We start from the raw sequence: 25700 nt of genomic DNA, 5'->3' as shown, positions 1-25700 counted from the left end.
GGAAAGCTTCAGAGAGAGGCTTCAGCGGTGGGCGTGAAGGGCGTGAGGGAAGAAGGGAAAGGAGGGGCGTGGGGAAAGAGGCACGCAGAGCTCCTCGTGATGGCTTCAACAACTTTTGTGTCCGTATTTACACTTTTTGAAATATGGCAACCCTAGCTTAGAATGGCATCGCCACTCTGTGCAGCCTGTCAAATCTGACTTGATAATGACATCACTGAGAGCGAGTGAGGGCAATGGCAAGCGAAGACAGTGACAACAACAAAAAACACAACCCAGTTCCCCTAAAATGTTAATAAATTGTCAAAAAGGAGACGCACCCACCGCACCCGGCAAGATGGCTTAAGAAGATGGCTTAAAAGATTGACAAACTTTCAGACTCAGCCCACATCCTGATGGATTGCTCAGTTGGTAGAGCATCAGACTCTTAATCTCAGGGTTGTGAGTTCGAGCCCCACACTGGGCAAAAGATTCCTGCATTGCAGGGGGTCAAACTAGATGAACCATGGTGGCCCCCTCCAGCTCTACAATTCTATGATTCAACTCTCCTCCAAGGAGCTCGAGGTGAAATAAATGGGGGGGGGGTTCCTTTTTATAATCACAACAGGCATATAAGGGAGGCAAAAATAATATGGTACAATGGGCAACTTCCCCAGCCTGGCAGAAACCAGGAGGTTGTGCAGACCCCTCTCCTTTCCCCATCCAGGCAAGCAGACACACAGTCAGACTTGAAGGACACATCCTGGCAAGCAAAAGCCCTGAAGGAGGGCCAGCGAGAGGGTGTGGCCTGGGAGGAGTCCCAAGGGCTGGGCAGAGAACTCCTGGGGGCCACATTTGACCTCTGGCCTCGGCCCACAGCCCTGCTCAGGGTTGGAGGAAGGGGGGGTGCGGTGGGGGCAGGCTGCAGCACGTGTCACCACTGAGGGAGGTGACAAAATGCTGGGTGGCACTCACCGTGGGGCCTGCAGTGCGCCTGAGCCACGTGTCTCTCCTGGGAGTGACGCGGTGGCTTGGGTGCCCACCGGCTCCCCGCTGCCCCAAACGGTCTGCCCACCGCTTCCCCCTCAACTGTAGGGCGGAGCGTCCTGCCCCAGCTTGCCCCGCCCATGGGTGCAGGGCATGCGCGCTGCCCCAGGTGCCCGATCGGCTTGCTCCACCGCTGGCCCTGCTCTAGACGATGACTGGAAATGGTGAACAAGGTTCATTGGACAGGTCAATCTTGCCCTGCAGCACACATTGCAAGGAAGCATTAAATCTACTGGGGGGATTTGTTCTTCACTCACTTGAGTCAGCAGGTAACTTCAACCGGCCTGGGCAAGGTACCCTTTGTGTTGAGTGCACACCCCAGAACACATCCCAGAATCCTTTGCCACACACAGTGGAACACCACGCTTCAACACTTGGGGCGAAGTCAAAGCGGCTGGTGCTCTCCGAAGGCAGAAATTATGAAGCACACTGCCCTGCTGCATAATTTTACTACACTATTTGGCTGCTTTGACTTGCGTCTGTCAAGAACACGGCAGTCACATTTTTCACACATTAGCATCTCGGCCACAAGAGCTAGAAACCGTTTTTCCCCCTTCAAAAAAGCAGACAGGTTGTTAATAATCACAACTCTGTTCTTTGTACAGTGTCTTCAGCCAGCAAATAAAAAGATAGGGAATAAATCAAGGTTGCAGGAGCGTTTTTAGCCTGGGGGCTACATTACCCCCTGGGCTAGTTTCTGGCTGATATCTACACATACACACACTCCCCTTAAATTGATACGGCCACACCAAATTTGAAGGCCTCACATGCTCATAAACTTCCCTTATTTGTGCAGCTCCTGTTTATTTCACTGAGTCACATGTGATAAGAATTTGGCACTGTTCCCCACGTGGGCCCTTTGGTGCAAGCAGCTGCCTCACCTGGGCTGCCTCTTGGCAGCTTTCCATCCTCACACAGCTCTTTCCCAGGCAGAAAGGTGCAAAATCATAAAGCGCTCTGTGTAGCTCAAAAGCTTGCACACACACCAATCAGAGCCTGATGGGGGAATATAGGAAATGTCCTTCTGCTGAGTCAGAGCCAATGGTCCATGGAGCTCCCTACTGTCCATACTGACTGGCAGCAGCCCTCCGGGTTTTTGGACAGGGAATCTCCCCCAGTGCTACCCAGAGGTGCTGGGGATCGAACTCCGGACCTTCTGCCTGCTGCAACAGAGATGCTCTACCACAGAGCCACTTCCCACTGCCTGGTGAGAACAATCATTCTCTCCAGTGCTGTGCCATCTCCTGCCTTTGTCATTCCAGGGCAGGCGATCTCCAGCGGCCCGCTTTTTAAGATTATGAGCACGGAACAAGAAACAAAAAACGATGCTTCCTGTAGCCAAGAGAACACAGCCAGCTCCCCCTCTTTCCTTTCTCCACACGCCTCCCCTCCCAAAAAAACCCCTAATACTTGTTCCATGCAACACCCTGCCCCACATTTACTGAATGCCTTCATTTTCTCCTCCTTCCTATCCCTTTTGGACTAATCCTTCAAAGCCTCATTAGAACTTTGACCCAAGTAAAGTGATTAGGGCTTGCATAATCCCATGGAGAAGAGAACAACCCCCCTTTTCTGAAACCTAGCCCCATTGGTTCCCCCCTCAAAGCTATGGCACACACACACACAGGGGGGAAAAGGGACTCATAAACACCCCATGCAGTTTACAGCCTGTGTGAAGAACAGTCTTGGAGGGATGACTTGAGTTCACAAAACAGGTTGCTGGAAATGTGTTTTTTATTTCCCCTGCCAGGCCGGCCTGCGATGTTTTCAGCTGCGGCCAAGATGGGGGCCATCACAGCTTTGCCTTGAGAAAGATCCTGACCCTGAATTAGCGAGAGGAAACTTCTTCCAGCGAGGGTGGGAAGGGTTTGCCTGGGGCTGGCATGCGTTCCGGAGATCCCGGCCACAAAAGATCGCTCCTGAGCCCAGCCACTCAGTCGTCCCCCTTCAAACGTTCCTCCCTCTTCCACCATGGCGTTTGCTGACCTACTTGAGAAGATCGGGGGCATGGGCCGCTTCCAGGTCCTGCAGGTGGTCTTGCTGGTCACTCCTGTCTTGCTGGTTGCCAGCCACAACCTGATGCAGAACTTCTCCGCCGCCATCCCGGACCACCACTGCCGGATCCGGCTGACCGGCAACGCCACCAACCCTGGCCATGCAAACAGAACTACTCAAAAGCCAGGGGTGGAGGAGGACCTCCTGTGGATCTACATCCCCAAAGACGTGGCCGGGAAACCAGAGAAGTGTCGCCGGTTTGTTACACCCCGCTGGCACCTCCTCAATTCCAGTGCCGATGACAGCCAGAATGTGACACAGGTGGACACGGAGCCGTGCTATGATGGGTGGATCTATGACAACAGCGTTTTTGTCAACACTATCATCATGGAGGTGAGAGGGCCTGGGCGGCAGGTCGGGTGGGGGTCAGGCTGCCACGGCATTCCACATGGGTTCCATGCGCAGTGATGTTTCATAGGGGATTGCTTTTCAAGGCAAGCATTTAATAAATGACTTGCACCACATCCTCCTGCAGCCCCATGGTGTCTGGGACTGGTGGGGATTGTAGTCCTGGGGGCCACAGTCCCCCCCCAACTCAGTCTCTGCTAATTGGAGACATCCGAGGGCCAAGGCGGACATGGCGTTGAATGTGTCTTTGCATTTGATGGGCAGGTCTTTTCTCCCACTAGAACTAGCTGCTAATTATCAGGATCTGTGGCAGGGAGAATTTAACTATCTCCTAGCCCAGGGGTCAGCAAACTTTTTCAGCAGGGGGCCGGTCCACTGTCCCTCAGACCTTGTGGGGGGCTGACTATATTTTGAAAAGAAAAAGGGGGGATGAATGAATTCCTATGCCCCAAAAATAACCCAGAGATGCATTTTAAATAAAAGGACACATTCTACTAATGTAAAAACATGTTGATTCCCAGACCGTCCGTGGGCCAGATTCAGAAGGTGAATGGGCCGGATCTGGCCCCTGGGCCTTAGTTTGCATACCCATATCCTAGCCCATTGTGCTGGCAAGGAAAATTTGGGCGCTGAAAGTGGCTAGTGGCCTTTTTGGGGAGTGTGCCAAACCTCAGAACAGACCTCTCTTCTCTCTTGCCTGGTTCAAGGCTGCAAGCCTGTTCCTCATCAGCCTGGGCCCAAGCAGACAGGGCGTGGCAAGGCTTGGAGGAGCAGCTGGCCCTCACAGGCTCCTAATCAGGGACCCCAGTGAAGGCACGGGGGAGAAAGCCGATTCTGTTCGTATTTATAATTGAGCCTGCCAACTTTGCACATCCCAGAGCAACGTGCAAACTGAATCACAGCCACCATCCTTTGAACGGTGCGCTTCTCTGAATTTTACAGTAAAATTCTCCAGACATGCAACCTGCACACAAATACATATATACTCGAGTAAGTTGCATATAAAATTATATATACTTGTGAAGATTGTATGCAAAAATGTAGGGAACGTTGTTTTGCAAAAACGTGTATACTAGGCAAAACTTCACAGAAAGATTTGTATATGTGAATCAATAATACAGTGGTACTTCAGGTTAAAAACTTAATTCATCCTGGAGGTCCGTTCTTAACCTGAAACTGTTCTGAACCTGAAGCACTACTTTAGCTAATGGGGCCTCCCACCGCCGCTGCACAATTTCTGTTCTCATCCTGAAGCAAAGTTCTTAACCCAAGGTATTATTTCTGGGTTAGCGGAGTCTGTAACCTAAAGTGTCTGTAACCAAAGGTATCACTGTATTGGGAGAAATTCGCACCAAATTGCTGATGAATATTCAGGAGGACTATTTTTTAAAAAATTGCAACCTGGCATGGAAATACAGAGAACTGTACTTAAGATTGGAGACCTGGGGGCTAGGTAGCTTTTAAAAGGAGGAGGGGCGTATTCAGTATAGGTAGCAAATACAATCACCATCATGCTTTATATCTTATTTTGCTTGGCTACTGAAATCCTGCCACCATCAGTTGCTAACTACAAGAGCAAAGTGAAACTGCCACAGTCAGCAGCAGTCTACCTCTGATCACCAGAGGCCAGGGAATAACAGTGGAAGAGGGCTATTGCGTGCATGTTTGGCTTGTGGGCTTTCCATAGGCACTTTGGCTGTCCAGCGTTGGAAGTAGGTTACTAGGCCAGATGTATATTACTGCTGTCTTTCAGCAGGACACTTGCTTTCATGCTGCAGGGAACAGCCACATTGACTGCCAAAGCGTAGGAAGGTTAATGTTTCAAATGATTTGATGCACACTGATGTTTTCTGTGCATGCCATCTGCCTGTTTTTCATGTAGTAATTCTTTTTATATGTATATATAAAAGGTTAACGTGGCAAAAAGGTAAAATGTACTAAAGCAGCAGCAACCCTGTGTTTCAGTTAACCATTTTTCTCACAGCTTAATTCAACGAGCAAGAGGAAGGGGGTGTGATATCAGCTAACAGCATGCAGAAAATTCCACTGAGGAGGGGGAAGCATGGGAGGTCAGAGGTTGACAACCTTTTTAGGCCTTTGGGCACATTTGGATTTTTGAGCAAGTGCCACGGGCATCGGTTGCTCTCATCACTGCTTCCCCCCCACTCCACCAAATCAGCACCTGCCTACTTTGCTTTTCCAAAGGATCAGGGCAAAAGTCCCATCCAGCAGAATTGACCAGAGCTTTGAAAAACACATAGAGCTGAAAGCGGAAGTGAGAAAGAGCGTCACTCTTTCAGCTTCCTCCTTTAGCTCTCTGTGCTTTTCGACAGAGAAATGGATAGTGGTCCTCACCACCTCATCACCGCAGAGGCGGGGTGGGGTCTTCTCCAGAGAGAAGACCTCAGAGGTGCTGTAGTGCCCACAAGTGCCAAGTTGGCACCCCCTGCTGCAGACCCAGACATCATCAACTACAGTGGTACCTCGGGTTACATACGCTTCAGGTTACAGACTCCGCTAACCCAGAAATAGTACCTCGGGTTAAGAACTTTGTTTCAGGATGAGAACAGAAACTGTGCTCCGGCGGACGCAGCAGCAGCAGGAGGCCCCATTAGCTAAAGTGGTGCTTCAGGTTAAGAACGGTTTCAGGTTAAGAATGGACCTCCAGAACAAATTAAGTTCTTAACCCGAGGTACCACTGTACAGCAGAATCCTGCAAGCACACAACTCTGTGTGAGGCTCTCTCCTTTCAAACAGAATCTCAGCACTATGAGGTCTGACCAGCTGCTGGGAGGGGGGCCTCAGCATCAGCCCCACCTTCCTCCCCCCCCCAGATGATTGGCACTGTCACTGCTAGCTCTCCATTTGACAATATTCACATCACATTCTTTTGTGCTCACACAGCCCAAGTGGCGTAGCGTGGGTTGTCCGCACCCGGGGCAAAGCAAGTAATTTGCGCCCCCTAACCCGTGGATTTGCGCCCCCTAACCTGTGGATTTGCGCCCCCTAACCCCCAGGTGTTGCGCCCGGTGCCCCCGGCCCCCCCTGCACCCCCCACGCTACGCCACTGCACAGACCACATCCAGATGGGCAGCGGGGTGTGTGCTGAGGCATGCCTCCACACTCTGGGCGGCTTCCAACACATAAAAACATATCACCAAACATTAAAAACCTCCAGTTACAGGGCTGCCATCAGATGTCTTCTAAAAGTCGTGTAGTAGCTTAGATCAGGTGTGGGAAGCTTGTCAGGCCCTCTGGGTATTGTTGGACTACAGTTCCCATAATCCCTGACCACTGACCATGCTGGCTGGGGCTGATGGGAGTTGGGAATTCAACAATATCAGAGATGGCATCAGATTCCCCAGACCTGCTTTAGACCTCCCACCACCCAGTTCTCCTCTAGGGGGCGACACAATGAACCACACCTCCCCCTAGTGGTGGGATGTTATACCTACTGCATTTAACCGACTGACACAGGTGGATTGTGATTCTTCTTGTGCGAAAGGGTTGCTTTGCCTACATTTTAAACCTCTTCCATTCTATCCATGCAGTGGGATTTGGTGTGTAACCTGCGGACCCGGAGACAGATGGCACAGTCCATTTACATGGGGGGAGTTCTGGTGGGCGCTCTCGTGTTTGGGAGCTTAGCTGACAGGTGGGTATCTGTGGTTGTTCAATATATCTGCCCAGGGGTGGAGAAACTCAGGCCTGGTGGGTGAAACAACTCAGGTGGAGGAGGGGAACAGATGAAGACGTGAACTGCTGCCTCAATTAGGCTTGACGAAACGCTGGCCTCAGCAGCACTGTTCCCGCAAAGGGGCATTGTGGGAAATCAAACTGGCAGGCCGTTTCCCATTCAAGTACTAACCAGGCCTGACCCTGCTTAGCTTCCGAGATCAGACAAGATCGGGTGTGTTCAGGGTAGTATGGCCGTAGACAGGCCATTTCCAAAATCAGTTGCTAGCATCCAGCTTGAGAGGCACCTTGCTAGACTCTGCCCCCCCCCCCATAAAAAAAGAATCTGGGACCAGTCCTGCTGTTAGTATTCAGATTGTTGGTACTGTAGCAATGGCAATATATTCATGCAGTGTCCTGTGTTGCAGATTTGGGCGCAAGCCAGTTTTAAGCTGGTCCTACCTGCAGATGGCCATTGGAGGACTGTGCACCGCTTTCTCCCCGAATCTCACAGCCTACTGCGTCTTCCGCTTCCTGGTCGGCATGTCGTACTCTGGGATTGTCCTGAACTGCATGTCCTTAGGTAAGCGTCGCAAGGCCCAGTCCGATGAGGCCAGTTGAGCACCATTAGCTCAGAGTCCCAGCGATGGTGGAGAAACTGGTTCGGCCTGCATTTTGAAGCAAGCCATCCCAATTCTTGGGTGCCTGGATTAGAAAGCATCTATCAATTCGATGATGCACCTTTCCAAATTTTGCAAAGGAATTTTTGGTTCTAAAAAATGCGCATTTTACAGGAAATGCGCCAAAAAGAAAAGAAAAGGTAAATGCATTTATTAAAACACGCACACAAACCTAGAGTGGAAGTGATTGCATGTATGCAAACTCACACAGAATGGAAACAGCCAAATTCATCCATTCCCTAGCTGGGACAGGGTAGATGGAATGGTACAAATTAGAAATTTCATAATATTTCAGAATTTGATTGTGGACCTTGCGAATTTTGTTCAGATTTGTGGGTTGATGCCAATTAAGCTTTATTTAGAGTAGACACGTTACTATTAATGGTCCTAAGTTAGTCATGTCTATTCATTTCAGTGGGTGAACTCTGAGTAGGACTTCCATTAAATGCAACCCTCCATTTTTAAATGCAACTTTAAGGCCACTTTGGATGGAATTCAACTTTCTGCTAGTTCCATCAAGGAAGCATTTCTGTTTGCCAGGTGGAACAATCTCGACCCTGTTCTGCCAATGTGCTGATCTTGGGGTTCTCCTGATCCTCCCGAGAAGATTTGGGGAGGGGAGGCCAGTTGCAGAGGTTTCCACTAGTGCAGCAACATCGTTGGATCGGCCCTTTCAATCTTGTTTCATGATTTTAAGGCTATGATGTTCAGCACCAGCTAGGTAAATTCAATTCCTCCACACCAGAGGTAGGGAACCTTATTCTGCCCGAGGGTCTCGTTCTTCCACAAGCCACCTACCAGGGGCTGTCTGCCAGTGTGGGATAGGGACCAGAGGACCAGTGAAGCAACAGGTGAGTCTCTTACCTTTGCCCAACAGACTGCATTCCAGCATTCCAGCCACACAAAAACCAGAGGTTTCTACACACAAACATCCCTCTCCCTATCCTTCACCCAGGCAAGCAAAGAGGCATTATCTGAGTTCAAGGGCACAATTCAGCCAGGCAAAAGCATTCAAGCAGGGTGCAAAGCAGGAACAGTGAGGGGTGTGGCCTGGAGAGGGGGTGTGGCCTAGAGGACTGAGAGTAAGATAGAGAGGCCTGGAGGGCCACATTTGCCCAAATGTGAAGATCCTTCTCCCTGTTTCCCTCACCCCCACAAAAACCCGGGGGGATAGGTTAGAGAGAGGGGAGACTGAATCAGGCTCACCCATTGAGCCTCATGGTTGTCTCTACCCACTGAATCACACTGCCCCTTGCTCTGTAATTCCAAACATTTCCGCTCACAGACTTAGAGGCTGGTGCTTTTAACACCTGCAAGACAGGTCACTATGCAACAGGTGCAGCTTTTACTCCAGTGTGGAAATGGAGCAGTGGCTGAAGCTAGACCTGCTGGATTTCTGCCTGCCAAACAGCTGCGGGAGGTGCAGGGGAAAGCTTGCTTTTGCATGGTGGCATGTGGAAGAGTGTTTTCGTGTTTGCATTTTCTTGCATTCCTGACTCCATTAGCTGTGTTTTGCCCTCAGCATGTTGCTGAGCTGTACAAATATTTATCCCCCTGGTTTGGCATACCTGGCTCTCATTTGCTTTGTCACACGCAGAGAGGAGAGGCGCAAAGGGTGGGTGGGTCACATGATGTGGAAACATTGGAGACGGATTGTGGGGGGAGAGAAATGCCAGGCTTGTTTGGTCATATGGGAATAATTAATGCAAAACAATATCTCATTTGATCTGCCCTGTGCTAGATTTGCCAACTGACCAGAAAAACACACAACCTGGCCTGCTCTTCTGCTCCTTAACATCAGCTTGACAAGGTGCAGAAGGGAGCAGAGAAGGTTTTTTATGGGATGAAGAAAAAGCAGCATTCCCAGCTTGTAATATCTGCAGAACCAATCACTGTTAAAAGCAGAGGAGCAGAGGGCAGAAAGAGAGTTGGCAACCCTTGCTGCACCCCTACTTTAATAAACATGCACTTCTGCAAAGAATAATCATATAATTCTATGATTCCTATCTTCCTAGTTAGATCAGCCCTTTATCCAGAAACACAAAGACTAGAATCTTACTTTATTTTTATGAAAAGGACCATAGCTCCGTAGCAGAGCATCTCTGCAGAAGGCCCCAGGTTCATTCGCCGATGGCATCTCCAGATAGAGATGGGAGAGGCTCCTTGTCTGAAACCCTGGGCAGACTCTGCCACTCAGTGTAGACAGCGCTGAGATGTATGAATCCCAGTGGAATATATATGTGTGTTGTAACACTGTGACACCAGAGGGCGCTGTAGAGCTGAAATTAGAACTGAATGAATTTTTACATTGTGAGCTGTAAAACGTTTTTTCCAGATCATTTGCAGAGCGTTTTTTATAGCTGTGTAGATGCAGCCCCTGTTGCTATATAATGATTGATCTTCGCTCTCTCTGTGTTTCCTTTAGTCCTCGAGTGGGTACCAACCAAAGTGCGCACGATTGCTGGGACTGTGGTGGGATATTCTGCAACCACCGGGCAAATCATCCTTCCTGGACTGGCCTACGCCCTCCCAGACTGGCGTTGGCTCCAGTTCACTGTTTCAGTGCCCTATCTCGCCTTCTTTGTCTACTCCTGGTGAGCACACATCATCCCTTTGCAGAAAACACCCTTAATTAAACCCTTAAACCCTAGAGAGCAGCTAGGGTCTCACCCAACAGCTCCTGTGACTTTTGCCATGAATTGCTGCTATGCGAGCATTTGGCCAAATGGCTCATTCGCACGGCAGTCCTGCTACAAGCAGGGCTGGTCCACCCAGGGGCATCTTGCCCACAGACGTTAGTGGTGCAGGGCACCAGAGCGCCAGATTTTGGAGGGCACCACAGGCTGAGTGTCCAGGAAGGAGAATCAGTCAGGGCTTGCTCCCTTCCCAGCTCTGGGGCAGCCCACTCCTCTCCTCTCAGCCACCCATCAGAACACACTGCTTCCGACTCAGGGAAGCCTCTTTGCGTCCCCTCCCGCCGGGGCTGCCTAGCCTAGGTGCCTGGCAGGTGCAATCGGGGGTGGGTGCAGGGCAGGCATGTCTCTCCCACCCCTCTCTGGCCTCGCCACTGCCTGCGCGCCTCCCTGGGGAGTCTGTGAGCAGAGCAGGGAAGCGCCCTGTGCAATCCTGGCACCAAGAGAGAATGGGGCAGCCGGCAAGCCACTTGACCCGCTTGCTGGCCCTCCTGTTGCGCGGACTTCCCCAGATGGGGGCAGGTAAGGGGCCCCGGGCGCTTAGAGGGAGGCAGCGCGGGAGGCCATCTGGGCTGCGATCCGGGTATCTCTTACCTACATGCAGCGCCGAGCACGCGTTGGACCACACGATGTAAACGAGCCAGACCGAAGTCCCCCCCCCCCTTAAGAAAGGTCAACAACTCTGGGAAATGGGGGGGGGGCAGAGAGATATTTGCACCACGGCGCTGGATATGCTTAAGGCAGAAAGCAGAAGTTGCCCGGGGCACTGGTCCTACTGTGATTGTGTCTCCAACAGTTTGAGATTTGACTTTTTTTTAACCCTGCCTAGGTGGTTTGCAGAATCCGCACGGTGGTTGATACTCTCAAACCGACTGGAACAGGCTGTGAAAGTTCTTAAGAGGGTAGCGCAGATCAACAGGAAAATGGAAGAGGGAGAGAAACTCAGCACAGAGGTACAAAGATGAATTGAGGTTGTTGATGCAACCAAATTCACAAGCAAGGAGTGTGCACATTCTGTGAATCTGTGTCTGTTATGTTGGCTGGATTTGTTGCTGTTTTTTAATGTGAAACTTTGAATCTTGAAATATTCGAATGTGACTCAATTTGGAGGGCACCTTTAGGAAAAACACAATACAGTCGTACCTTGGATCTCAAACGCCTTGGCTCCAGAACAAATCAGCCCCCGAACAATCGAAACCCGGAAGTGAGTGTTCTGGTTTTCGAATGTTCTTTTGGAAGCCAAAAGTCTGACAGGGCTTCTGCGGCTTCCAATTCGCTGCAGGAGCTTCCTGCAGCCAATCGGAAGCCATGCTTTGGTTTTCAAATGTTTTGGAAGTCGAACGGACTTCCGGAACGGATTCCATTTCACTTCCAAGGTACGAATGTATTAACATATTGGGGTGGACACACACACACCATATGAAAACACTTCCTTGCCAACATTAGTATCAGCATTATTTATATATTACATCTATCTGTCACTTTATACAAGAGATAAAGTCTCGAAGTGACCTGACAAAATGAAATAAAACAAATAAAAGCCAGTTAGAACCAGAAAGAAATTAAACAAACAATAGAAAACACTCAGTGGTCTAGCTAGGCCAATATTGTCTACACTGACTGGCAGCCTCCCTCCAGGGTTTCAGAGACGAGGTTTCTCACAGTCCTTTCTGAAATGCCAGGGAAGGAACCTGGGACATTTTGCATGCAGGGCATCTGCCACTGAGCTTACAAACTCGCCTGTCCATCACCTGACATTGCATGATGACACGCACAGGACAGGTAAAGCAACAGTTTCAAATAGCAACAAATGCATGCTGCAAAGGCAATGGAGCATTCCTTTGCAGCTGCAGCTTAAATTCAGCAAGGAAAGGTGCCAATTTAAAAAGGGAAGGAGCGTTCCTTTGCAGTTCAAGCTGGGAACCTGATATCATATGATGCCAGGTGACAGATGGGTGCACAGCTTGGCCCACTGCTCAAAGTGGTCCACCCATTCCTGCCCGCCCCCCACCCGAAGCTTTGCAACAACTCTAACAGATAGGCAACATTCTACTTAAACGCCTCCAGCACAGGATTTCTGGGCATGTTCTAAACTCTATCTTTCTCTCCTTTTCAGCTGAGTACATGTGTATTTACTGGAGTGCACATATTTTAAAAACTGTGAACCCAACATTATCCATCTTTGCAAGTGGGAGTCATTCCCTGTACTCCTAGAGCACAGGTGTCAAGCACAAGGCCCGCGGGCCGAATCCGGCCCACCAGACCTCGTCATGTGGCCCGTGTAGCCGCCGCCGGCCGCCAGCCTTCACCTTTTATTCTTGCTCTTTTTTTTTGACACAAGAAAGCCGCCTCATCAGCGCATGCGCGGCAGCCTACAAGCCAGAGAACGTCTGCCCTCTAGCGGCGCCGGCCGTTCTACACAGGAAACCTCCACTTTACATGTCCTTTACATAGTCCTACAGATACAACCGGCCCTTTGAGGGTGACCAAACTGCTGATGCGGCCCCCGATGAATTTGAGTTTGACACCCCTGTCCTAGAGTTTGGCGGTGACGTGCCGCTTCTTAGGGAGTATTGCACTATGTGACACATGGACAATCCCAAGCAGGTTTGGTGACTCTTCAGAAACTCAAGAGATAGGACTGGTGAAGGTTGTCAGTCACCCAAGGCCAATGGCAGACTTCCTGAGGTCCTTTAGGCTCTGCTGCCAGTGCCTCTGCCAGCCTTTGCCTTCATTCTTTCCTTAAATCGGGGCAGTCCAGGAAAGCTTCTGCATCAGTGACGAGTAAGATCAACCATTTGTTCTCCTTTTCTTCCTGTAGGTCTTAAAAGCTAGCATGCAGAAAGAATTGTCTCTGACACGATCATCCTACACAGCCGTCAGCTTAGTTCGTACACCCACTGTGCGCCGGATCTCCTGTTGTATTTCCAGTGTCTGGTACGCTTTGACTGTTACTTTTCATCCCTCCGCTCCTAAAATTCAAATACTCTCACCAGGGCTAGAAACTTGGTTTTAAGATTCTTTTCAAAATGCAACGCTAAAATCATCAAGAGGCTGAATTCCTAATTACTAAATTTTAGGACTCCAATGCTTTAAAGGTAAAGGGACCCCTGACCGACTCTGGGGTTGCAGCGCTCATCTTGCTTTACTGGCCGTGGGAGCCGGCGTTTGTCCACAGACAGCTTCCGAGTCATGTGGCCAGCATGACTAAGCCGCTTATGGCGAACCAGAGCAGCACACAGAAACACTGTTTACCTTCCCGCCGGAGCGGTACCTATTTATCTACTTGCACATTGACATGCTTTCGAACTTCTAGGTTGGCAGGAGCAGGGACCGAGCAATGGGAGCTCACCCCATCACGGGGATTCAAACCGCCGACCTTCTGATCGGCAAGTCCTAGGCTCTGTGGTTTAACCCACAGCGCCACCCGTGTCCCCATAGTAGTAGTAGTACATTATTTTTAACCTAACTGCTTACAAAGCTATGGCTGTCACACACTTTCTCTCCAGTTTCCTTTTTCCAATATAATTTTTTAATTTAATTTCCAATTCCCCCCCAAAAAAGTTTTCAAATTGAATAGTTACATTGTTTTATGTATTGACTTCCCACCCCCACCTCCAGAGTGTTTTTGTTCAACCCCTTTTTCTACTGCATTATATATCAAAACTTTCTCTCCAGTTTCATATCCACTGTGAGATAAGTGTACATTGTCTAAAACCAAAACAAATGATCTTCTCCTCCCCCCGCCCCCACTCCAGAACAGTTGCTTTAGTCCTATGAAAAATTATGTAGATTAAATGGATTAAATGTTACGGCTCATAGAGTTAAACCAATACTTCGATCCTTTAGAAGACAAGTTTATCCCCAAATCAGATGATATATTTGTGCCACATATATAAAGAAGAAGAGTTTAGAAAGAAGGTACAGTCATACCTTGGTTGTCAAATGGCTTGGTACTCGGACGTTTTGGCTCCTGAACGGCGCAAACCCAGAAGTGAGTGTTAAGGTTTGCAAATGTTTTTCAGAAGCCAAACATCCGTCGCGGCTTCCGCTGCTTCTGATTGAGTGCAGGAAGCTCCTACAGCCAATCGGAAGCCGTGCTTTGGTTTTCGAACCGTTTTGGGAGTCAAACGGGCTCCTGGAACGAATTAAGTTCAACAACCAAGGTTGTATTTGGTGTTTGTAGCATCTTTTCCAGGGCAGGTTGTATCTTAGGGCTATGGAGTAATGAACAGTGTGAGTGATGCAAGATTACGTCCTGCTGGAACCTCGTTGCATTCTGTCAAATTGGTAACAAGCAAAATCCACACAGCTCTCAGCTCCAAAAGCCATTACTTTGTGTCAGAAGTAATGGCTTTTGGAGCTGAGAGATGTGTGGATTTTGCTACCCACCACAACCAGAACCTGCACATCCCTTGCCTTTCTTTCTGTGCCATCTCCTTTTTGTGGGATGTAAACACAGGAGCAGTCAATGACAACATTCCTAGAGTGTACATGTTACAACATGGGGAGGGATGTCTGTCCATCAAGCAGGTAAACTTCCTGGGGACGGACTTCCTCCACATGTGACCAGAGGTGGGTGTGGCCTCACCTGTGCAGGTAAATGACAAAAGCACAGGGCAGGCAGCCATCTCTCTCTCTCTGCCATCACCTTTCGAAGAAGCAGGATGCCCTCTTGGCTCTCAGCCAAGAGAGGAGAGGCCTATCTTCCTATAAGATAGATTCTAAGTGTATTTTACCTTTTTAAGCCTGTCTGCCGTCTGGGATCACATTGTGAACAGATCGTGAGTAAACTCTTTTATACTTTTATAAAGACTGTGTTGTGTCTTGTATTTTAAGAGGGAACAAAGGGGAAATTACCAGAGTAATTATTATAGAGGTTCTAGCGAACCTGTGCACACGTTACCGTTGCGTACTTAAAGGGGAATGTATATAAACTCTGCTGATATTTTGGGAACTTGTTAGCACAAGTTGGATAAGGATATAATTAGTCAATATATCCTCTCCTGCACCCCAGAACATTCCCACACTTTTTACACCCCATTTCCAGGTTTGCCACTAGTTTCGCTTACTACGGCCTCGTCATGGACCTCCAGAACTTTGGCTTCAGCATCTACCTGATCCAGGTGGCATTTGGCTGCATCGACATCCCGGCCAAGCTGGGGGCCGCCATCGGGATGAGCTACATCGGACGGAGAACCACACAGGCCTCTTCTGTCATCCTGGCTGGCTTAGCCATCCTGGCCAATATATTTGTGCCCCAAGGTAAGCTGATGTCAGGCAGAAGTGGTGAAAGTCATCGCTGCTTGGCTCTGTGCAAAGCCACCACTTGCACCCGTTGCTCTGAAAATCAGTCCCATGAGGTGGTTTGGCGGCCGATGGCACTTAGTTGGTAAATCCCCTCTACTCTTTTATATTGCTACAGTCACCAGATAGCTTTCCTTTGTTGGGGTTGCTTGTTGGTTAATCCATCAGACTGACTCTGGTAGATGCTTCCTTGATGGGAACAATTGGATGGGAGAGCTTTCTGGAATACTTAAAATGTGAGGTTTACTCACATTGAAGTCTTGCCAGGATTCAAGAGATGCCATGATAAAAAATAGGCAGGCAATAATCCTTAAATGTTAAAAATGTCAATAGTCCAGTTCAAAATGGAGATTGCTCTCTGGAGGACAGCAAAGAAATGTCTTCCCACATTGAAGGTAGGAAAAATAATAAATAATAAATAAATCTGTATTTGTACCCCGCCCACCCTGGCCGGAGCCGGGCTCAAGGCGGCTAACATCATAAAACTAATACAGTATACAGTGGTAACTTGGGTTAAGTACTTAATTCATTCCGGAGGTCCGTTCTTAACCTGAAACTGTTCTTAACCTGAAGCACTACTTTAGCTAATGGGGCCTCCTGCTGCTGCCGCGCCGCTGGAGCCTGATTTCTGTTCTTATCCTGAAGCAAAGTTCTTAACCTGAAGCACTATTTCTGGGTTAGCGGAGTGTGTAACCTGAAGCGTATGTAACCCGAGGTACCACTGTACAATGAAAGAATGGGTGTTAATCTAGAGAGTTTCAGCAACTCAGAAATAATTTCAAATCAGCAGAATTCACAGCGCAGTCCTATGCATGTTTACTCAAAATTCCCACTATATTCAATGGGACTTATTCCCAGATAAGTGAGCCCGGGATCTCAGCCTAAGGCTGCAAACCAATATAGAATTATCTGAGAGTAGAAAAAGAATGTTTAGTGACAGGAAAAACTATAAATTGCATTTTCTGTTGTTCTCCTTCCCGCAACAAATGTCTAGATGCTATGACATTGTAGAGTCCCCTGTTGGTGACTATCTAGCCACCATGCTTTCTGTGATTTAGCTGCAGATGCCCCTGCAGTTCCCTGGACTTGTTGGTAGCTAGGAAAAATAAAATAACCATCAAGGTGTAAGGGATGGAAAACTCACCATAACCCCATATGTGTCTCCTGACTATCTTTTCCACACAAGATCTATACACCTTGAGGACCTCCCTGGCAGTGCTTGGAAAAGGCTGCTTGGCTTCATCCTTTAATTGCCTCTATCTCTACACAGGCGAGCTCTACCCAACCGTGATCAGGTAAGTCTGCACCTCAGACTATCACCTCCCCTTTAGATTATATGGAACAACTGGCAACACTTGAGAAAAATTGGAGCCGGTGGGCTTCTTATCGCTAGAGTATGATATCTCTTTTACCCAACATGTCACAGAAATAATTGCCTGGTCAGTAGCAAAGCTCAGTAAGAATATGCTTGTTACTTGGATGCCCCATGAGCAAGGTGCCTATTTGCATGTGAGAAAGAGAGATCAGAGATATCAAAGACCACAAACATTCACTTAATGCTGTCTCATATAACTTAGGAGCACAGGAGGCTGTCTTACAGTGAGTTAGTCCCATAGGGACTAAATGTCCAACCACAAAAATCATAGCAGATTTGACTTCTTCACACCCAAAAACATATTTCTAAGGCCCCTCACTGAAGAAATTTGCAAAAATTAAGCTTCACACCCCCTAAAATGGCACACCTTATTGGCAGTGGTGTAGCGTGGGTTGCCAGCGATCAGGGCCACACCAAAGGGGTGGATGGAAGGGAGGGAAACAGACGAACTATGCTTGCGATCCACATCACCCAGGGGATCATAGCTGCCAAGATAAGAAAAGAAGAGTTGCCCCATTGTCTGGAGAGGTCACTTCCTGATTTGCATAGAGAAGCTGTTTTCAACAAAGCCCAGCAACGGAAGTGCAAAGCTGTATTGAGGCAGCACCGGGTGTTGACATTTTACACCCCTAACAATTTTGTGCCTGGGGCAACCGCCCCTGTGCCCCCCATCCTACACCGCTGCCTATTGGTCCAGCTAGCTCAGTATCGCCTTATGCTGACCAGAAATATCTCTCTAGGGCAGCGGTTCTCGACCTGTGGGTCCCCAGATGTCGTTGGACTACAACTCCCATCATTCCTGAACTCTGGCCTTGCTAGCTAGGGGTGATGGGAGCTGTAGTTCAACAACATCTGGGGACTCACTCTAGGGTTTCTGGCAGGGGTCTCTCTCTCTTTCTTAACCCTCCTTGGAGATGTCAAGGATTGAACCTGAGACCTTTGGCATACAAAGCAGATGTTCTGCTGCTAAATTACAGCCTTTAATGCTCATTGGTGCCTGTTCAGACATTCAGCCCAAAGAAGCAGTGCCAGGCAACTTGTGGCTCAGCCCCCAAAGCAGCATCTCTGAATAATCAAGTCCCACAAAAAATATCCCCCCCCCCAAAAAAGACACCCAGATCTTGGTTCCCTTTTTCTGATTTGTTTACTTGTTTAAAGAACCAAGATAAACCAACCTTTTGTTTTTTACCATTTTATGGTTTCTCCTTTAAAGGTTGTTTTCTACACTTGCAGACAGACCGGGATGGGGCTAGGAAGCACCCTGGCTCGTGTGGGGGGCATAGTGGCGCCGATGGTAAAAATAACCGGGGAATATTTTCCATACCTCCCACCTCTCATATACGGGACAGCCCCAATTCTGTCTGGGATTGCCGCTTTCCTCCTGCCAGAGACACGCAACAGGCCGCTCTCAGATACCATCGAAGAAGTTGAGAGTGGGTGAGTCCCTGTTTGTGGCCTCCTGGAAAGGCATGGCCAGGGGGAAACTTTCGCAAGTCTCCATTCATGAGTCCACAGCACATCCCATCTTCGCATTTCTCTGCCATTTAAAAAAAAATTAACAAAAAGCACAATTTGTATTTATAAATGCATGTTTTTGAGCCTGTTTCCTCACAAAATTTTATGCATTTCTAAATATATACTTTATTCCAAAGTGGACATTTCCTAATACATTTGAATTTTGTTAAAGAAATTTCTTTATACGCCTCCAAGCGACTTACAGAAGGAAGTAAACCATGCCATGCACAGGCTGTCATACGTGTGGAGGAAAACCTTCACATGTTGCAGAGATTCCCAAAAATAGACCAGAGGCAATTGTATTTCATCCAGCAGAGCTTTACTGCTACTGAAGGCAATGTAATAGTCACTAATCCAGTACATTCAGGATTGGCACTGTCCACAAGAAACTCAGTTGCAGCACTTACAAAAACTTATAACACGACTGAAACTTAACTCTAAGCATAATATGTACAGAACACCACACCAGAAGGAAGAGAGAAAGATAAAGTAACACCCAGGCTCCTTTTGGCCTGTATTTATAGTCAGCATGACCTTAATTGAAAGACATAAGAGAACCAGTTCAAACCAGCTTCCCAGAAGGTATAACCCAAACAATCATGACCCTTCTGCCTGTTTCTCTCACACAGGGAAGCTTCTAGTAGCTTCTAGAATCCTCTTGTATTATTCAGAATAGGAAAGATCTCCACGCATTAGATCAATACTTTCTGCACTAAGAAATGCAACTGACACAGGCAATTCCCCATTTATGCACGGTCAAGGCATGCGTGGACCATGACAGCATGCATTGCCACATACACGGAAGTGGCATGAAAAGGGGCAAAAACGGCCCGTTTGATTCTGGCTGCAGATCCATTTGACTCAACTTTGCAGAAAATTCACATTTGCTCATTTATGTGGAGTGATGCAAATTAAAGCTGACTTTCAGAGGGAAAGCTGCCATATAAGGAAAGTAAAATAAAAATAAAATTGAGTTGAAAGGGAGGGGGTGGGGAGGAGCAGGAGATCCTGGTCCAAATCTATGGCCCCTGCAGTCTGCAGCTGCCTTGAGATGCCATGACAATGTCTTGCCTTTTTATCCCCCAACAGACAGGTGCCAGAGCAACATCTCCCTACCAAGGACCATGAGCAGGTTTTGCTGCAGAAGGTGGGCCCGGAGATGCCCCAGGAACCTGGACTGTGCTAAGATGGGGGCAGAGGAAGCTGCTGGCCATCTGCTGGGAATCGCCATGCCTTGAGCATCCTCTGGAGGGAGGGAGGAGGGACGAGGGAGCGTCAGAAATTGACATGAATGGACCAAACAAAACAAAGAATCAATTGCAGCACATCTCTCTCTGGGCACAGGCAGAAGATCAGGCCGAGCCTTTTTGCTTGTGGCAAAACAATGCAGAAACCGGCATTTGGTGTGCAAAATTCCAGATGTTCTTGCATGGGCATAGCCAGCATTTATGTGAGGGGGGCAGGAACACCCACCTGTCATCACCCTCTCTGGCTCTGTCTAGCAGATTCGGAATGAAACGTCTCAACAACAGTTGTTTTAAATTACTTTATTTTCACCCCAAGTGCTCAGAAAAAAAAATCTGTAAAAATATTCAGTTATTTGAAAACTGGGAAGCTAAATAAAAAAATTAACATCAGGGAGTAGCTTTCATGTCGTTGTCAAGTATATTTTGGAAAATTACAAAGAACATGCCTTTTTTCATCTTTCTTGTTTGTTTGTTTGTTTGTTTGTTTAATTAAACTAAAACAAGTTTTCTTGGATTTGCTGAAAACCTTTTCAGCACTTCCTTCTCAAATTCCTATTTTCCAATGCAGTTTTTCTGTGCACGCTCAGAAAGCACATCTCCCCTGCCATCAATGACCTCAGCTGGGTCTTTACTCTCCGCAAGGTACTGAATGACCGCTCTATAGTACAAGTTGTGCATGGCTGAGCAAGACCTTTTTTTATAGTAGGTTCAAAGACGCCCATGGGTTCTTGGCTTTTGTTTTAAACAAAAAAGCAGCAAGTTCCTAGCCCCACTATGAAGTACCTGGGGCCAATGCCTGGTGCTCACAAAAGTGACCTAGGGGAAACAGAGATGTTATTTGGTGTCCTTTTTTGTCATTTCTCTGTGAAGGCATGCACAGTTCTCCATGCACAGTTTGAGGGATCAGGGCTTCCACCTGCTCTGGGGCTGGTCAAACAGGTGATGGTCATGACAACATCACAAATTTTGCTGACTTGTAGTCCTGCAAAGGTGGTCAAGGTCGGTGAACAGAAAAATCTAAGCTGTCTCAACAAACCTGCAAGGTTGAAGGGGGAAGGCAAGGGATTGAAGCTTGCAGTGTAGGAGCAAGACCTTAATTTCCAGAGCTGTAAATTTGAGTCAATTAATCAGCAGAACCAAAGGAAACCTGTTCAGAGATTAAAAGGGCACGCAGTTTAACTGGGCAGCCACTTTAAAACATTTTTTTTTTAAATCTCAAAGCTGGCACCAGCAGTGGGCAGGGTTGGGCATATCTCAGGACCCAGAGGGGGTTGGGCAGTGCCACTCGGCACCTCTGCCACCATCCTCCCTACCAGGGAACACAGATGCATAAAAACTGCCAGGCCGTCAGCATCCAGCTCCCCACGGTGGACATTCGTTACTAATTCCTAAATTGCAATGAACAGAAACAGTTGTGGGCTATGCTTACGTTCTTAACCTGTGACCTCCACTTGTTGTTGGACTACAACCACCAGTTTCCTCACATCCTGATAATACTAAACCACAGCTGGGTCATTTGGTACCACTGAATGTTGGGAGATTCAGGGCTAGCAGTGATTTCTGCATTGCAGGGGGTTGAACCAGCTGATCCTTTGGGTCTCTCCCAAATCTACAATTCTAAGACTCTACAACTCCCATCACCCCTGAACATTGGCAAGAAGAAGAAGAAGAGGAGGAGGAGGAGGAGTTTAGATTTGATATCCCGCCTTTCACTCCCCTTAAGGAGTCTCAAAGCGGCTAACAATCTCCTTTCCCTTTGTCCCCCACAACAAACACTCTGTGAGGTGAGTGAGGCTGAGAGAATTCAGAGAAGTGTGACTGGCCCAAGGTCACCCAGCAGCTGCATGTGGAGGAGCGGGGAAGCGAACCCGGTTCACCAGATTACTAGTCCACCGCTCTAAACCACTACACCACACTGGCAATGCTGGGGCTGGAGGAAGCTGAAGACTACTATTGGACTACTGGGCTAGTCCAATCTAGTAGCCCAATAATCAGGCTGGTTTGCTGAAAAATGAAGATCAAACTACATTCTCAAACGTCTCCACCAACCATTGGCTAAATCTCTCATCCACAGAGGAGACTGGAAGTGCTGCAACATTCAGATGTTTTACTCTGGACCATGAGTAGGGAACGGATGGCTCAATCAATTTCAGTTTTTCTCAGTATCTCATTCCCCGTCCCCCCATCTCACATTCTGTTCTTCACATTGCTGCAGTGATTTGCAATTTTTGTTTTTAATGCTCATGAAGATTCGTCAGCATTTTAGTGCAAATTTCTCCCAATAATGTTTCTGTGTGCAGTTTTGACTAATATGCACTTTTATACCAAGCAATCTTCTCCTAACGTAATACCTTTTTGGGTGTGATTTTTTACCTATGCGTGCATTTTTTAATGCACACAGTCCCCCTAATATGTGCATTTTTGCACACATGGTTGAGTTGGAGAAGTGTGTTGCAAAATTCAGAGACGTGTGGAATTTGAAGTATAGTTGTGCTTTCAGGTCAGAAATGTGTGTATTGCATAGTTCCTCATTAAAATGCAAGCAAAATCAAGCCGCTGCCCCCCCCCCAATTCCCAACCATGAGAAATCAAACCTTAAAACTCCCTTCTCTCTTCCACCAATAACTTTCTACAAAGGCAGAAAGGACAGGAAAAATTGCTTTGGTGAAAATAAAAGAAAGTGGAGCTTTTCTGCCTGCCAAATTGGGGGTTCCATCCAGCCAGGCTCCTGGATATGAATAGAGCACACAGGCCCTGCCAATGGGAAATGAGCAAAGAAACGTAGGAGAAAATAAAACACTCTCATCTCCGCTGTTTTCTGCAGCCCTTCTCTACGGCTAAGTCCTTTTTCTCCCCATGAAAGGCCCAGCTGTGTTCTATGGCAAGCTCACCCCATTAATCTAGGCCCGTGTTCCAGCGAGTTCCCACATACAGCACTACTCTGTACAAAGGAGAGGTGTTTTAAATCTCACAGCTGTTTCCTGTCTGCTCTGCTTTGTACAGTGACTATGGAAATGGGCTTCTGGCCTCACCTAACTTTTTATTGTTGTTTCTCTGTCTCAGTGTCACCGATGCTACACCTCACCGTTCGCTTAAGCTAACCATGGTTTGGAAGATCGGAAATGCACAGGGCACCGTGGTTTGGTTTGCCAAGCTAAGGTCTTCCCCAAAGAAGCTGAAGCCAGATCCATTTGTCCTCAGGAATGGATGGATATGTCCATTTCAGTTTCACTCGGTTTCTTATTTTCCCAGTTTTTAGTTCAGTTTGGCACATTACTGATAAGTCTGCCGATTTTGGTTTCTCTCAGTTTCCCATTGTTCCAGCCTTACCTGTATTTGTTTCTTTAAAAGCATTTCTTTGAAAACAAAACTAAATATTTTTGTACACAATCTTTGGATGGAGAACTGCATCATGAAACCTGCAGAAGTCCAAGTTTTGGTTTGTGTACTGTTTTAGGAAGTGCAACGAACGTGGGATGAAATTTACACTGACACAACTGTTAAAGACCAGACAAGGCACATATTCTGTCGCACCTGTTCAGCATATCCTGGCTTGTGCTGACCTGGTGCTGTCCAGATATTTTGAACTACAAGTCCCATCAGCCCCAGTACAGCTGGAGGGTATGACATAGGGGAAGACTAGCCTAGACCAACCAGTAGTGATGTATGAAAGTGAGAGCTGGACCATAAAGAAGGCTGATCGCCGAAGAATGGATGCTTTAGAATTCTGGTGCTGGAGGAGACTCTTGAGAGTCCCATGGACTGCAAGAAGATCAAACCTCTCCATTCTGAAGGAAATCAGCCCTGAGTGCTCCCTGGAAGGACAGATCCTGAAGCTGAGACTCCAATACTTTGGCCACCTCATGAGAAGAGAAGACTCCCTGGAAAAGACCCTGATTTTGGGAAAGATGGAGGGCACAAGGAGAAGGGGACGACAGAGGACGAGATGGTTGGACGGTGTTCTCGAAGCTACTAACATGAGTCTGACCAAACTGCGGGAGGCAGTGGAAGACAGGAGTGCCTGGCATGCTCTGGTCCATGGGGTCACAAAGAGTCGGACACGACTAAACGACTAAACAACAACAACAGCAAACAAGCCTAGACCAATGCAAGCATATTAGTTTACAAGGAATTCACCAGAAGCATTATTTTAATTGAATGCTGCTTCTCCATGGCAAGCTATGCTCAAAGCAGCTCACAACATCAGATAAATTCTGCACCATAAAATGTTAGGCAGCAACATTCCAGGATAACACACCAGCAGTTACAAAACGTAACAAAAGGTAAATAGCCAGACAAATATCACTAGACCGAACAAACACCTCCTATTAATAAGATGAAGCAATCTGATACCTCGGTTCCCAAACACCTCCATTATCATGTGTTTTAGTTCCCGAACACGGAAAACCCAGAAGTAAATGCTCCGGATTTTGAGCGTTTTTCAGAAGCTGAACATCTGACACGGCTTCAGCTTGAGTGCAAGAAGCTTTTGCAACCAATCAGAAGCCGTGCCTTGGTTGTCGAACATTTCGGAGGTCGAAAGGTCTTCCAGAATGGATTGCATTTGACAACCGAGGTTTGACTGTAATGATTCCTACTAAGGCCTAACCATGTTTATTTAATTTATTTAAATCAATAGCCCCTTTAGCCAAAGGCTCTCAGAGAGGCTGGGGGGAGTGAGGAATAGCATTAAGACTGTTCACAACTAAAAATAAACATGGCACTTGAGGGGAAAGGAATGGGCTGGTTAGAGTGTGGTGCGCATGACACCAGGGTTGCAGGTTCGATCGCAGCATGGGACAGCTGCATATTTGTACATTGCTCAGGGTTGGACTAGATTGTATTTTAGTGTTCTGTTGGAAGCCGCCCAGAGTGGCTGGGGCGGGGTATAAATAAATTATTATTATTATTATTATTATTATTATTATTATTATTATTATTAATTGTCAGGGTCCCTTCCAACTGTACAATTCTATGATTCTATGAAAAGCAAGCTCAAGCACAATTTCTTCAATGTCTAGTTCTTCAAGTTAGCATCGGTGTCAGTTCCGACTGATAAAGGTAAAGGGACCCCTGACCATTAGGTCCAGTTGTGGCCGACTCTGGGGTTGCGACGCTCATCTTGCTTTATTGGCCGAGGGTGCCGGCGTACAGCTTCCGGGTCATGTGGCCAGCATGACTAAGCCACTTCTGGTGAACCAGAGCAGCACACGGAAACGCCGTTTACCTTCCCGCCGGAGCGGTACCTATTTATCTACTTGCACTTTCATGTGTTTTCGAACTGCCAGGTTGTCAGGAGCAGGGACCAAGCAACAGGAGGTCACCCCGTCACGGGGATTCAAACCGCCGACCTTCTGATCGGCAAGCCCTGGGCTCTGTGGTTTAACCCACAGCGCCACCCATGTCCCAGTTCCGACTGATGCTCAACCGCAAAGCTGCAACCATGGGTGTAGCCAGGGGCAGGGGGGCAGCTGCCCCCCAAATAAAGTAAATAAATAAAAATACACTAAGCCCATGGCTACACCCCTTCTCACACCCAGCCTTCTAAACAAAAGTCAGCATTTCTGCTTCCAGTTACCAAAGCAGAGAGGTGTATTTGTGGCTTTCTTTTTTTTTTACAGTAAGGATTTTTTTTAAAAAAAGCTGCCATAGGCCAGCTGTGGAGCTTAAATGCTGGATGCCCCAGGCTCAACCCCAGCATCTCCAGATAGGGTTAGGATCGGATTCTCTTCCTGAAACCCTGACGAGATCTGCTGCCAGTCAGTGCAGACAATATGGAGCT

The 25700-nt window shown here is 47.8% G+C and overlaps 1 protein-coding gene across 2 annotated transcripts; it reads left to right on the top strand.

The window, feature by feature from the left end:
* Nucleotides 1-2668: 2668 nt before the first annotated feature.
* On the top strand, nt 2669-20308 carry LOC308575445 (solute carrier family 22 member 6-A-like). Of its 2 annotated transcripts, XM_081174106.1 has the most exons (10): nt 2671-3411; nt 6978-7081; nt 7530-7684; nt 10207-10375; nt 11304-11427; nt 13296-13411; nt 15525-15739; nt 16968-17076; nt 18390-18593; nt 19761-20308. In XM_081174106.1, exons 1-10 carry the CDS (start codon nt 2995-2997, stop codon nt 19855-19857), a joined length of 1710 nt encoding a protein of 569 aa, XP_081030232.1. In that variant the 5' UTR covers nt 2671-2994; the 3' UTR covers nt 19858-20308. The 2 variants fall into 2 exon arrangements, with proteins under 2 accessions (XP_081030233.1, XP_081030232.1); XM_081174107.1 differs by lacking the exon at nt 19761-20308 and having other exon boundaries at nt 2669-3411; nt 18370-18539.
* Nucleotides 20309-25700: the final 5392 nt, after the last annotated feature.

This window comes from Podarcis bocagei (genome assembly GCF_964188305.1).
Source record: "Podarcis bocagei genome assembly, chromosome: 16".
Lineage (NCBI taxonomy): Eukaryota > Metazoa > Chordata > Lepidosauria > Squamata > Lacertidae > Podarcis > Podarcis bocagei.
The sequence above is the reverse complement of the archived record's forward strand: the minus strand, read 5'-3'. Positions and strand labels throughout refer to the sequence as shown.

What these genes read in the sequence shown, in the direction of transcription:
- LOC308575445 (XM_081174106.1), top strand. Translation starts at nt 2,995, where the DNA reads ATGGCGTTTGCTGACCTACTTGAGAAGATCGGGGGCATGGGCCGCTTC. An exon ending in GCCTTCTTTGTCTACTCCTG is followed by an intron (nt 10,376 to 11,303) that starts GTGAGCACACAT and finishes AACCCTGCCTAG; the next exon opens with GTGGTTTGCAGAATCCGCAC. An exon ending in TGTTGTATTTCCAGTGTCTG is followed by an intron (nt 13,412 to 15,524) that starts GTACGCTTTGAC and finishes CCCCATTTCCAG; the next exon opens with GTTTGCCACTAGTTTCGCTT.